General features: G+C 42.2%; 1 protein-coding gene across 1 annotated transcript; it reads right to left on the bottom strand.

Moving 5' to 3' along the window:
• Nucleotides 1–983: 983 nt before the first annotated feature.
• Nucleotides 984–10572, bottom strand: LOC136516931 (uncharacterized). The gene is made up of 6 exons (XM_066510435.1): nucleotides 10221–10572; nucleotides 10024–10149; nucleotides 3123–3384; nucleotides 2831–3030; nucleotides 2552–2739; nucleotides 984–1904 (listed from the first exon to the last, which is right to left on the bottom strand). The coding sequence occupies exons 2-6, from the start codon at nucleotides 10125–10127 to the stop codon at nucleotides 1618–1620; spliced, it is 1041 nt and encodes a 346-aa protein (XP_066366532.1). The 5' UTR covers nucleotides 10128–10149; nucleotides 10221–10572; the 3' UTR covers nucleotides 984–1617.
• Nucleotides 10573–12730: the final 2158 nt, after the last annotated feature.

The raw sequence follows: 12730 nt of genomic DNA, 5'->3' as shown, positions 1-12730 counted from the left end.
AATGTCTCATGATCCTTTGAAGGATGTCAAGTGAAAGATACACACTACTACAACTTAATAATAATCCTAACCAAAATATCATGCTATACTTTATAGTAGTTTAGTTGTGAACAGCTGTATAAACTAAGCTGCACCACAAAAGGAGCTGGCACATGCACGTACGGACAGGAACTAGAGTCTTCTAGCTGGAGTAAAGAATTGTGACGACCAGTTGTTCGCATTCTTACAAATATCGATCTGAACTCATGATAGCAAAGTATCAGCAAACGTCTAACGGGTTTTACCCCAAATTGGATGCGTCTTGATGAATGCAGATCTTTTCAAAAGGGTCCGCGACCTTCAGTCTAGCTAGAAAGGATATAATGCTAGATTAAGGGTAAATCAAACTATCTCAAATGTGATACACAACAAATGTTGATATATTTTTATATAAATTTCAGTTATTTAACATGGGTCGACTTAACACTATGATAGAATTATATTCTTTCGATTTCGAGGACAGAGAGAGTGGCACCTAATTTATTTTCCCACGGGTATGCATGCGGCTTAGAGTTGTTTGTTGTTTGACAAAAAAAGACAAACAAAGGCCGCACAACAAATAATTGTCCCTCAGTGCCAGAATGATTGGAGTTGGCTTTGATCAGGTTAGCGATGTATGCTGACAGAGTGACAGGGACACTAGCATTTACAGATGTGATTAGCACTAAACACCTGCGACAACAAGAAAGCGCAATCGGACTTTTAACGTCGTTATTATCGCCTGTCACGCACCGACTCGAGTTCCCCAGCACTTTACCAGTGAGAGGAAGGGCTAATATACTCTACTTGGAAGAAAATCTGTGTGCTATACACTTGTTACTGCACAATCACCCTTTTCTTAGAGCTGCACTGCGGCCCTGCCCAATTTCTCGGACGCTCCTCAAATGCGGCTCGAGCTCACCAGCACAACATCCGTAGAGTTCGAGTAAATGTTTCTTTCAGTTCTCGGTGACATAAGTCACTCGCCACCTTCCAAAGTTCCCAAGTTGCAAAACTTTGTTGTCCACTCGTTCCTGTCTCCGACGAGACAGTCAACTTAGTGGGCATGACAAGACGTCCCCATACCCTTTTGAGAGATCCGGCTGCAAGGGACCCAATCGATTGTCGCTGAACGAATCAAATCGAACGCGCGAGACGAATCAAATCCACTGGAACTCTAGGAGTTTAGAGCAGGATCTAAGGTACTTCTGGGTGATGTTGGCCTAGCAAGCATTCAGGATCTTACAAAGGTTTCATGTCCATTGTTCAGTCCAATTTCGCACAATAGATTTGGCGATGACAAAAATTTTGCAAGCCCCACCGGTACAGAAAAGATAAGATACCGATTCAATCACACAATATACGTTCAGGTCAATCAGAAGGGCATAGTATGTACTTGAAAGCAGATGATGCTGAGTTTGTGCACCAAAACCACGAGTGGATGAAGATGACTGTCTTTCTGGGACTGACGACATGAGCATGAAGGGGGCAAATATACCGAGGTTTCATGTCCGATAACCCACTGTCCCAATGTTCCTTGAGTAGACCATGAGATCTGACCCTCCAAGATCCTATGTTAACCAACCTTTGGCCCTCTGCTTACTTTGCCTTCTTGATGAGTGTTGAGGTGCGGAATTCGGCGTCATCCTTAATGAAGCTCCACCAGAGGTACGTGAGTGGAATGGTGCTCGCATGCCACAGAGAGTGGGCATCGGCATAGCCCATGTATGGAGGAAAGTCGTAGAGTTCGAGAAGCATAGCTAGTGCTCCTCCAAAAACAACTGTCCAAAGCTTGAGTCGTGACGGGTGTTGGCTTACACCACCCCAAATTGCCCATGACAGAAGTTGAACCACAGCCATCACCACACAGACTTTCATGTTCCATCCTGACAAAAGATTCAGCAGAAAAACATTTGAGTAGCACCTACATATTTTGCAGAGATGCAACTAATTTGTGTGAACTAAAACTGAAGAAAAATCATTACTAGATCACTAAGAGCAAGCAGGTTGTTGGTCGCAAGCCAAGTTAATCCTTTTGCCTAATATATAGCGGCATTAGGAACAATAGCTTTGAGTGTGGTTTGAGCTGTATGTGGTGTGGCTGCTCAGATTTGTTTTTTCTTTCCTTCTTGTCTCCTCTCTCTTTGTTTCCTGTCTTCCTAGTCAGTAGGCACTTTGCGCGCTGGTCTGTTTCCTATTTGTTTGTACTATACTTTTGTAGGCTGTTTCCCCCCTTCTCTTAATGAAACACGTGCATAGCATGTTCTCTAAAAAAATACTACTCCAATGACTGCATTTTTGTATAGCTTTTGTGGAGTAGATCACCAATGACTGCATTTTTGTATGGCTTTTGTTAACAAATGTACAGCTGTCGTTAAAGAGGCATACATGGTTGCTGCTGTATTAAAAAAAGGCATGGTAAAACAAGCAGCAGGAGAATGCAAAATCTGTTAAAATATGCAACAGATACATAGTGAAATTAATCCTCGTATAACAATGGCAAATGTTTAGCAAAAAGTGAAAGCAGCTTTACCATAGTCAAGCTCGTAGAAGTTAAGATACAAGATGTGTGTTGTAACGAATGCCAAAATAGGGGCTGCAAACATCACCCTGGTAGCCTCATCCTTGACATTGAAAGTCCTTAGCAATGAAAGGATTAACGAGTATCCAAGCAGCGCAACAGCTGAAGAGTAGTCCAACTTCTCAGTCAAGTCAATATCTCTACAGAATAAGCATGTGGAGTTAGATACTGCAGATTACAGTAGTACCTCCAAGTTTCATAATATATTGAAGGATCTGAGAAACTTCATACCTAGTATGGAAGATGGAGCTCCAGAACCACACATTCATTGATAAAATTGCATAGATATGCCATAAGCCAGTATATTCATAGTAAGTTCTCTTCGTCTGGGGTCTAAGAGGTAATTTGTAATTCACTAGAAGGAAAAATGAAAGCCAGCCAGTGAAGTGCATTAATAGGTTCATAGCAGATAGTGCAGCTGAAAGAGGTTCCTGAAGAAGGTTGTGAGATGTAATTGAGATGCCGTCAAGAACTAATGATAGAAAAAATTGTTAACTCAGGATCCCGTCTGCACAAAACATACCTGGAACACAGAAACACGTAAGAAAGGCCATTTGCCATGATATTTCACAGGGCTCAGGCCAAGTGATTGGCGTCCCCCTTCTCTCTGCATCATGCAGAAGTAGCGACAATCTGTTATACAGTTCAGTTGTTTCCACTGCACGTAAATTTGCTCCTGGTTGTACCAAGAACCTCCAACAGATGTGTCATTCTCTTTGGACCGGCAGTGGCTGATGATATTCTCCCCAGTAATCCCTGTGGTCTGACACTCCCTCACGCAGGTTCTAAAGGTTGATCAGCAGAACAAAAGTTTTTCATAAGCTCCTAAATAGTAGTAAGTTGAAGTAATTCATCACAATAAAGGGTACTAATTACATCAGTGTGGCATCAACTAGGATTGACAATTAATGTGACATCTAGTGATATTTTATTTAAGCCAAATGGGAAGCTAAAAAAAGAAGAGCATACTCAGGTAGTGTTCACTAAAACCAAAACGATGTGAAAATTTACAAAAATTAATTTCAAAATAGTGTTGAGTGTTATTGGTAGTAGGCTAGAGTTATGGGTGGCCGGAGGGCAAGCCCACCTGCCTCTCATGGCAAGGGATAAGGATTAGGAAAAAGATTAGATTAGATCAGGTTACTTCCTTATTTGATTATTTCTAGAGATTAGTTTCTTAGGGGTCAAGTCTCCTCTCATCTATATAAGGATGGGATAGTGTCTCCTTTCAGGAAGGCAATGAAAAAGAAGAATTAATCCAATTCCCCCAAATTACTCTAGTTTCCCTCCAAGCCGACTTTGCCCGGCCATCTTCCTGGCAATGGTTCCAAATAAACTAGGGTTCATAACAGCTAGTAGCAGATGCAATATGAAAAGAGCCTACAAGAAATAAATAATACAAACATAACCATGGAAGGCAAAATAAATCTTACTACAACTAAGCATATCTCACAATACACCTGCCTTGTCTACTTTAAACATGAAATTTGGAGACTATGAGAACATAAATTGACTAAAGTATGTAAAATTCCTAGCAAACAGCCTAGTTAGGCTGCCCTTGTTAGACTTCTGTAACTATGGAGAGGTACACCTACAGTCACAGAGAGCCAACAGAAGCCATGCAGTAGCAGCTGCAGCTTACCAAAACCAGAAGCATTAGTTGCCTTTTTTTTTTTGGACATCACTTAGTTGCACTGGATTAGATTCTATTGTAGTTCTAGCTCCTCTATCAAAAGACCAAATAACACATTATCTCAGTGTTATGGTGGACCAGGTGTACCAGCGACGTAAGTGCAGCCGTGGCTGAGAAACCGTATGGCGTGGACCTTGGCGCGCTCAGCTCGCGGTCACCACGGGGTGACCTGCTACTCCCTGCTTCTTAGGAAACGATTAGACTCAGTTTGTTAGATTGATTTGGGCTTGTGAGGTTTAGCAGGTTGTTAGGATTTGGCTATAAGGACCAAACTCTTGGTTAATGAAAAGGCTAGCTGGAGATTGATTTCAATCTCTCCTGCTCCCCTGTTACTCGCTCCCACGCCTTCTCTGCTCTCTCGACGCCAAGCGCCAGCACGGCGTCACAACCCCGCCGCATGGTGATCAAACCTCGGCATCCCACCTCCTTCAGCTTTAACCTGTGTAGGATCCCGGACTACAACACTCAAGACTAAGCAGTAAAGAAGTCAGCAACCCTGCCAAAAATAGGTCATAACCAAAACCAGTCATAACCAAAATTTCCATAATAGGTTTGCTGGAGTGTAACCATGACAATACTGTCAAAATCTCTTGAATATGCCTACAACATGTGGACCCCATATGTCTCTATATTTTTAGTGTCAAAATATATTCATCATGGTTGTCGATTTAATTTAATTCCAAGGAATATGTTGGTTCCAACATATTATGAATCCAATGCACAGCTCAATAGAAAAAAAAATCTATTGAAGCTTGGATAACCAAAAGATTCCATAGTCCATGCAAACAGTCAAGAGAGCCACCTCACCCGGAACCTTCTGTTGGCCCTGCCAAATCATGGGCGGGCCATTCGCCCACTCCAAATTCGCCTGAGCTAGGTAGTGCAAATGCATTGGCACAGTTAAGGTTTTTAGGGTAATGCCAACTTATGGAAGCAAACAAATGCTAGCAAGGCCCATTGGCATTAATAAAAATGGTTTGGATCACCACGGACATAAAGACGACAACAACAACAACAACATAGCCTTTCAGTCCCAAGCAAGTTGGGGTAGGCTAGAGTTGAAACCCACCAAGAGCCCCAAGTCACGGTTCAGGCACTTCAATAGCTGCTTTCCAAGTACTCTTATTCAAACATAGATCTCTAGGTATATCCCAAGCTTTCAAATATCTTTTTATTGCCCCCTCCATGTCAATTTCGGTCTTCCTCTACCTCTCCTCATATCATTAGCTTAGCTTAGGACTCCACAATGCACTGGTGCCTCTGAAGGTCTCATTTGGACATGGCCAAACCACCTCAACCGATGTTGGACAAGCTTTTCTTCAATTGGTGCTACCTCTAGGCGATCACGTATCATCGTTCCGAACTCGGTCCATTCTTGTGTGACCGCAAATCCATCGCAACATACGTATTTCTGCAACACTCAGTTGTTGAACATATCGAATCTTTGTAGGCCAACATTCTGCTCCATACAACATAGCCGGTCTAATCGCCGTCCTATAGAACTTGCCTTTTAGCTTTTGAGGTATCCTCTTGTCATAGAGAATGTCAGAAGCTTGTCGCCACTTGATCCACCCTGCTTTGATTCTATGGCTAACGTCCGCATCAATATCTCCATCCCTCTGTAGCATCGATCCCAGACACCGAAAGGTATCCTTCTTAGGCACTACTTGACCTTCCAAACTCACATCTCCCTACTCCTGTACAACTCCGCCAAAGTCGCATTTCATGTATTCGGTTTTAGTTCTGCTCAATCTAAAACCTTTAGACTCAAGGGTCTACCGCCATAACTATAGTTTCCTATTTACTCCCGCCTGGCTTTCGTCCACCAACACTACATCATCAGCGAACAATGCAAAAAAAAGTTGGTCACTTCTGCCTACCTCTGAAACAGCTGCTTTGGAATGAGCTGCTCTGGTAAAAGAAGCGTTCACTAAAACAAAGCAGACAGCTGCAACATTTCTTTAAAATGCCACAGGTACTCAGGTATATTGGATTAAGCCCTGAGTAGATTGTAGGGTCTGTTTGAATTGAGTCCTGTGTAGATTGCTCTTTGGCCTTTTGCATCCCTAGTCACTGCGTGTACCTTGTTTGGTCACTCAGGCACACAAAAGTGCTCAGCAGACTCAATCAATGCTCAACATCCGTTACTCACATTTCAGCGCATTGTTAATTACTGTTGATTCATGCCACTAAATGCTCATTGATGCTACTGCATATCGCACTCCGCTTAATAGATGTTTCTCTCTTTTTCTTTACTTTTATCTCTCCACGGGAAGATGGATGCACACACGTGTTGTTCTATGACAAGGGTACATTAATTTAAAACGATAATCTAACCATAATCCATCTTTGAAAATTGTATGTACCAATAATTTTCATCTAAGATAACAATGATTTGAGCTAATATTTTATGGACATCACAAAGGTATATTAGCAACTAATTCAATTTCAGGCTCAGGTACCAAAACACTATAGCCTGAACAGGCAAAAGTCATCAAAGTTTCAGGCTACCTTCAGGCAGCAGTTTCCCTCAGGCACAATGCTTAGGCCTCAAACCAAACAGGCCCATACGCTACAACTAAGGTACAATTCGATCAATTCAAACCTTACTGCATTCTCCACGAATAGAAAAAAAAAATTAAGAATAATGGATGCATGCCAGATGTCTGCGACAAGGTTGATTATACTAGAAATTTTACAACCAAACAAATGTGGAGAGCATTATTGTAAGTCCTAACTGCAAATGGCCACCGTTCAGCTAGACGACTCGTTTGATGACACTAACAGGCGCTTTGTGCGGAGGATTCAAGAATCGGAGGTCAGAGAAGCCTTGAAAATGATGAAAGGGGGCAAAGCGATGGGCCCTGATGGTATCCCAATCAAGGTGTGGAGATGTCTCAGGGATATAGCTATAGTATGGCTAACCAAGATGTTCAACAATATCTTTCGATCGAACAAGATGCCTGAGGAGTGGAGAAGAAGCATATTGGTACCAATCTACAAGAACAAGGGAGATATCTAAAATTGTACTAATTATCGGGGAATTAAGTTGATGAGCCACACTATGAAGTTATGAGAGAGAGTCATCGAACAACGCCTGCGAGGAACGACGCAAATATCAACAAACCAATTTGGTTTCATGCCCGGAAGGTCAACCACATAAGCAATCTTCTTAATAAGACAGGTTATGGAGCGGTTTAGAGAGCAGAAGAAGGACCTCCACTTGGTTTTCATTGACTTGGAGAAGGCTTATGACAAGATACCAAGAAATGTTATGTGGTGGTCTTTGGACAAACATAAAGGCCCATCAAAGTACGTGACCCTCATCAAGGACATTACAACAATGTTGTGACTAGTGTTCGAACAAACGATGGTAACACAGATTACTTCCCGATTAAAATTGGACTTCATCAAGGGTCAGCCTTAAGCTCGTATCTCTTTGCCTTGGTAAAGGATGAGGTTACCAGGAACATACAAGGGGATATCCCTTGGTGTATGTTGTTCGCTGATGATGTAGTGTTAATGGACGAAATCTAGGCGGGAGTAAATAGGAAACTAGAGTTATGGCGGCAGACCCTTGAGTCTAAAGGTTTTAGATTGAGCAGAACTAAAGCCGAATACATGAGATGCGAGTTTGGCGGGGTTGTACAGGAGAAGGGAGATGTGAGTTTGGAAAGCCAAGTAGTGCCTAAGAAGGATACGTTTCGGTATCTGGGATCGATGTCACAGAGGGATGGAGATATTGATGCGGACATTAGCCATAGAATCAAAGCAGGGTGGATCAAGTGCGCGACAAGCTTCTGACATTCTCTGTGACAAGAGGGTACCACAAAAGCTAAAAGGCAACTTCTATAGAACGGCGATTAGACCGGCTATGTTGTATGGAGCAGAATGTTGGCCTACAAAGATTCGACATGTTCAACAACTGAGTGTTGCAGAAATGTGTATGTTGCGATGGATTTACGGTCACACAAGAATGGACCGAGTTCAGAACGATGATATACGTGATCGCCTAGAGATAGCACCAATTGAAGAAAAGCTTGTCCAACATCGATTGAGGTGGTTTGGCCATGTCCAAATGAGACCTCCAGAGGCACCAGTACATTGTGGAGTCCTAAGCCAAGCTAATAATATGAGGAGAGGTAGAGGAAGACCGAAATTGACATGGGGGAGACAATAAAAAGAGATTTGAAAGCTTGGGATATACCTAGAGATCTATGTTTGAATAGGAGTACTTGGAAAACAGCTATTGAAGTGCCTAAACCGTGACTTGGGGCTCTTGGTGGGTTTCAACTCTAGCCTACCCCAACTTGCTTGGGACTGAAAGGCTATGTTGTTGTTGTTGTAACTACAAAATGGCCGAACTGGTTAAATCGCACCTGGGATGAATAGCCGATGTTTGGCAACTCGTAACATAAAGTAGTGCACATATGGTTGTTAACAAGGAGATGAGGATCTCTCCCTAGGAAAAGCATTGAGGTATTTATATAGACCAATGTTGATACAAAATGACTCAATTCTCTTGTCATGCTCCTTAAAGTACAAGGGTAACAGAGGCAATTTTTTCCTGACTAATGGTTATTGTCAATGACGATGACTTATTAGGTGTAACCTAACTAGATTAACTATGGTTTTTAATACAATTCAAACGGTTAGACTATCTTTTATTTTTCTGAACAGTACCAAAGAGTCCCTGTAACAAAATGCTAATAATATCATATCCAAACCTAGGACGATTAGCAAAGGACAAAAACTGTTACAATCTGTAGCAGTTTTTTTTTTCTGAATTTAAATGCTGCAAGTATGCCCATTTTTCCTTTTTCTCAATATATAAAAGTTTTTCCCGAGAACTGTTACAGTTTTCAACAGTATATGTGAAAACTACGACCCTTGGCCACTCTACAGCCATGTTAGGACTTTCAACTTCAGTTAACAAAAACACTTTGCCGATTGCCATCCACAGTTTGAGCAAGACCACATATTTCCACCACACCACTGAAGTGAATATTTCTCTTCTAAATGGTATAATATGTCAGAAATTTCAAATCCAATATATTAGCAAAGGAACAAAAGGGCAGTCATAATAGAATAAGTCAGATGTGCATAAGTGCGTGTAATTCATATAATTTCCACCGACTCCAAAAAAGAAATCATTAGGCACAAGCTTCTAGTTCCCAACTCCCAAGGAAGCATTGTACAGTTTGCTACAGCTTGCGTGCTGTTAAAATACCAGGCAGTCAGCCTTGTTCTAGTAAATTCCATCCCCGGTTGCTTCACATCTCTTCTCACAGGACACTATGTGATCTACTTGGAGGCACCCTTCTCAGTTTGAATATGTTCATATGTAGCCAAATTAGCTAGCATGTGAGTTTACATCAACCACAATTCAAACAGGCACACATCTTTACACGATATAAGATGACCAAGAGTGCAATGCCTTGTCCAAGATATATGGTACCTACTAACTACAAGGATTAACTATCAACAATAGTCTATCCATGAGCACTTTTGTGCACAATTCCCGTATAAGGAATCCCACAGCATAATCCCCGTACAAGGATCTACGGAGTAGAAAACAATTCAGGCAAGAATACATTCCACTGCTGGAATCCCACAGCATAATCCCCGTACAAGGATCTACGGAGTAGAAAACAATTCAGGCAAGAATACATTCCACTGCTGGAGACAAGTCAAAATTCGAGAACCAAACAGAGATGCGTCTCACTCTCACCTGTACCGCGGATCAATATCTCCCAGGCTAGCCTCGACGCAGCTGAGCACAAAACCAAGCGCAAGAAGGGAAGCCAACCGGAAAACCCAGACGCCTCCACCCATCGCGGCGGACGCGCCCAAGGTCCTGCGAAACCCCAGTGACATTGGGAGGGCTACTCCGGATTTAGCCGAGAAGTCAAGCAAATCTGGGCTTACCGAGAAAAAGCAGCAACTCGTCGCTTTTGGATAGCTTTGTTGGAGAGGAACGGAGAAGGTCAGCGGCGCTCCGCAGCGGACCCGGCGTGGCGGCGGATGAGCCGGTTGCAGGATTTACCCAGGTAGGGACCGCAGGAGATGAGTATGGCCAGCACACGGATAGTGTAGGGCAGAGAAGGAACGACGCTGAGAGCTGTTGCTGAAATGGAATGGAGGCGGCGGCAGTGGAGATCGCCTGAACTGGGGAAGACGATGAGCCCGTTAAGCCGTCGTCGTCTTCTAGCTCTAGGGACAATGACTCGCTCAGGAAGACAGGAAGAGGCTTCCTGTACAGGGGAGACTCCAGCTAGGGCCTGTTTGGGTGGGAGGATTTTCACAGGAATTTCAAAGGGATTTCATTCCTTTGCTTTGCTAATATCGTGCACCGTTTGGAACAGACAAAAGCAGCCAGCCGTTCCCGAGGAAAGGAATCTCATGCTTCACAAAACACGGAAAAAAAGCATCCACTCGAAGCTGTGGTTTTGCGGAAGTCAGAGGCCAGTGAGGATAAAAGCATTCTGCTCGTTATCGTTTCCTATGTTATAAATTCCTGTGTTCCAAACAGCCTAAATTTTCTGTTCCTGTATTTTGAAATCTCATAGTTTTTTATTTTTCATCGTACCTTATTCCTGCGTTTTGGATTCCTTCATTCCAAACAGGTCTTAGTCAACCCAACCCTATTGCGGCCCACGAGGATAGGTCCATAAGTTCTATTTTTCTCTTTATTTTGAAACTCGTAAACATGTTATCGAATTGCAATAGAATATATAGTTTGTTGTGTGGTAAACTGAATGATCTGTGTCTCAAAAATTTATTCAATGTTCATTATCATACTCCCTCCGTCCATAAAAGAATACAATTATGGTATCTGTGTTGGTCAATGGGGCTCAAGTTTGACCAAATTTATAGTAAATAGTATTAACATTTATTTTTCTAAATAAATTTACCATGAAAATATATCCTATAACTAATCAAATGATACTTATTTTGTATCATGAATGTTTACATTTTTTATATAAATTTAGTCAAAGTTCAGATTATTTGACTCCAAGAAATTCGAGAATTGCATTTTTTTATGGACGGAGATAGTATATTCCAATGTATTTTGAGTCGGTCCAGACTCTAGACGTGTCATGGCATTGCATTTCGTAAGATCGTTGGACGCGCGTTGTCCTAACTTGTATGAGCACAACCATAACTCCGGATCACATATAAAATAGGGACTCTGCTGAAGCCACATGATTATTATTATTATTAGCCTTATGATCTTAAGCAACTATTATGATTCTGACCTGTTGATACTAAAAAATGTCCCAAGATGATTTTGGGCACCACCAACAAGGTATAGACGTCATGGACATATCACAGATCAATTAGCATAGCAAAACATCGAAAGAAACACGCTATAATTTTACGTTCATGCTATAATTTTATAGGCCCAAGGCTCCACACATTGGACCAATAGGTCCTGACAATTTACCCATCTTTGTGGACTGGGTGAAAGGAGGAGCTGTTACCCCCCACAGGATCAGGGTGATTGTAGTAAAGTACAATTGTTAATACTTGACAGGTTAAATTTAATTATATTTGCTTAATTTTTTTTTGTCGCTAGCAGTTCGTTTTATTACTAGTTGAACGGATCAAGATGCCTAAGAGAAGAGATGAATTGGACTAATTCTAAATTTCTTTGCAATAATTAAGTCATATGGTTAGCCCAATTAACCCCTTGTGCCTAAAAAGTGTTTCTATTGATCTACCGCACAAAAGTTTAGCAACATATGTTCCAATCCTACTCTAGCATGGCAATTCTATGAATGTAAATGACAAGAATTGAATTGCTCAAAGTAAATGCTCAAAGTAAAGAGAGAAGGAGGAATACGGCGATGTTTTACCGAGGTATCGGAGAGTCGCCACTCCCCACTAGTCCTCGTTGGAGCACCCACGCAAGGGTGTAGCTCCTCCTTGATCCGCGTAAGGATCAAGTGTTCTCTACGGGTTGATTCTTTGACACTCCATCACGATGAATCACCCACAACCGCTCACAACTTGAGTTGGGTCATCCACAAGCTCCGCCGAATGATCACCAAGCTCCCAATCACCACCAAGCCGTCTAGGTGATGGCGATCACCAAAAGTAACAAGCACGAACTCTCACTTGACCACGACAAGCCTAATGAGAAGGGTGGATGCATATTATGCTACTCTTGACCTCACTAATGAGGGCTCTCTTTGAGATTCTCAAATTTCAATCACCTCACTAGGACCTTGCTCTTCTTGGCACTCTCAAAGGTGTTTCTCAGCTGTTGGAATGAGTAAAAGTACCCCTCACACGAATGGAGGAAGTATTTATAACCTTGGTTGAAAAACGAACCGTTATGTGCCTCTGCGGGGTGACCGGACGCTCCGGTCATATTGACCGGACGCTTCGGTCAGTTCTCCCCGAACTCCAGTGTTTAAGTTATGACCGGACGC

Source organism: Miscanthus floridulus, chromosome 17, assembly GCF_019320115.1.
Source record: "Miscanthus floridulus cultivar M001 chromosome 17, ASM1932011v1, whole genome shotgun sequence".
Lineage (NCBI taxonomy): Eukaryota > Viridiplantae > Streptophyta > Magnoliopsida > Poales > Poaceae > Miscanthus > Miscanthus floridulus.
The sequence above is the reverse complement of the archived record's forward strand: the minus strand, read 5'-3'. Positions and strand labels throughout refer to the sequence as shown.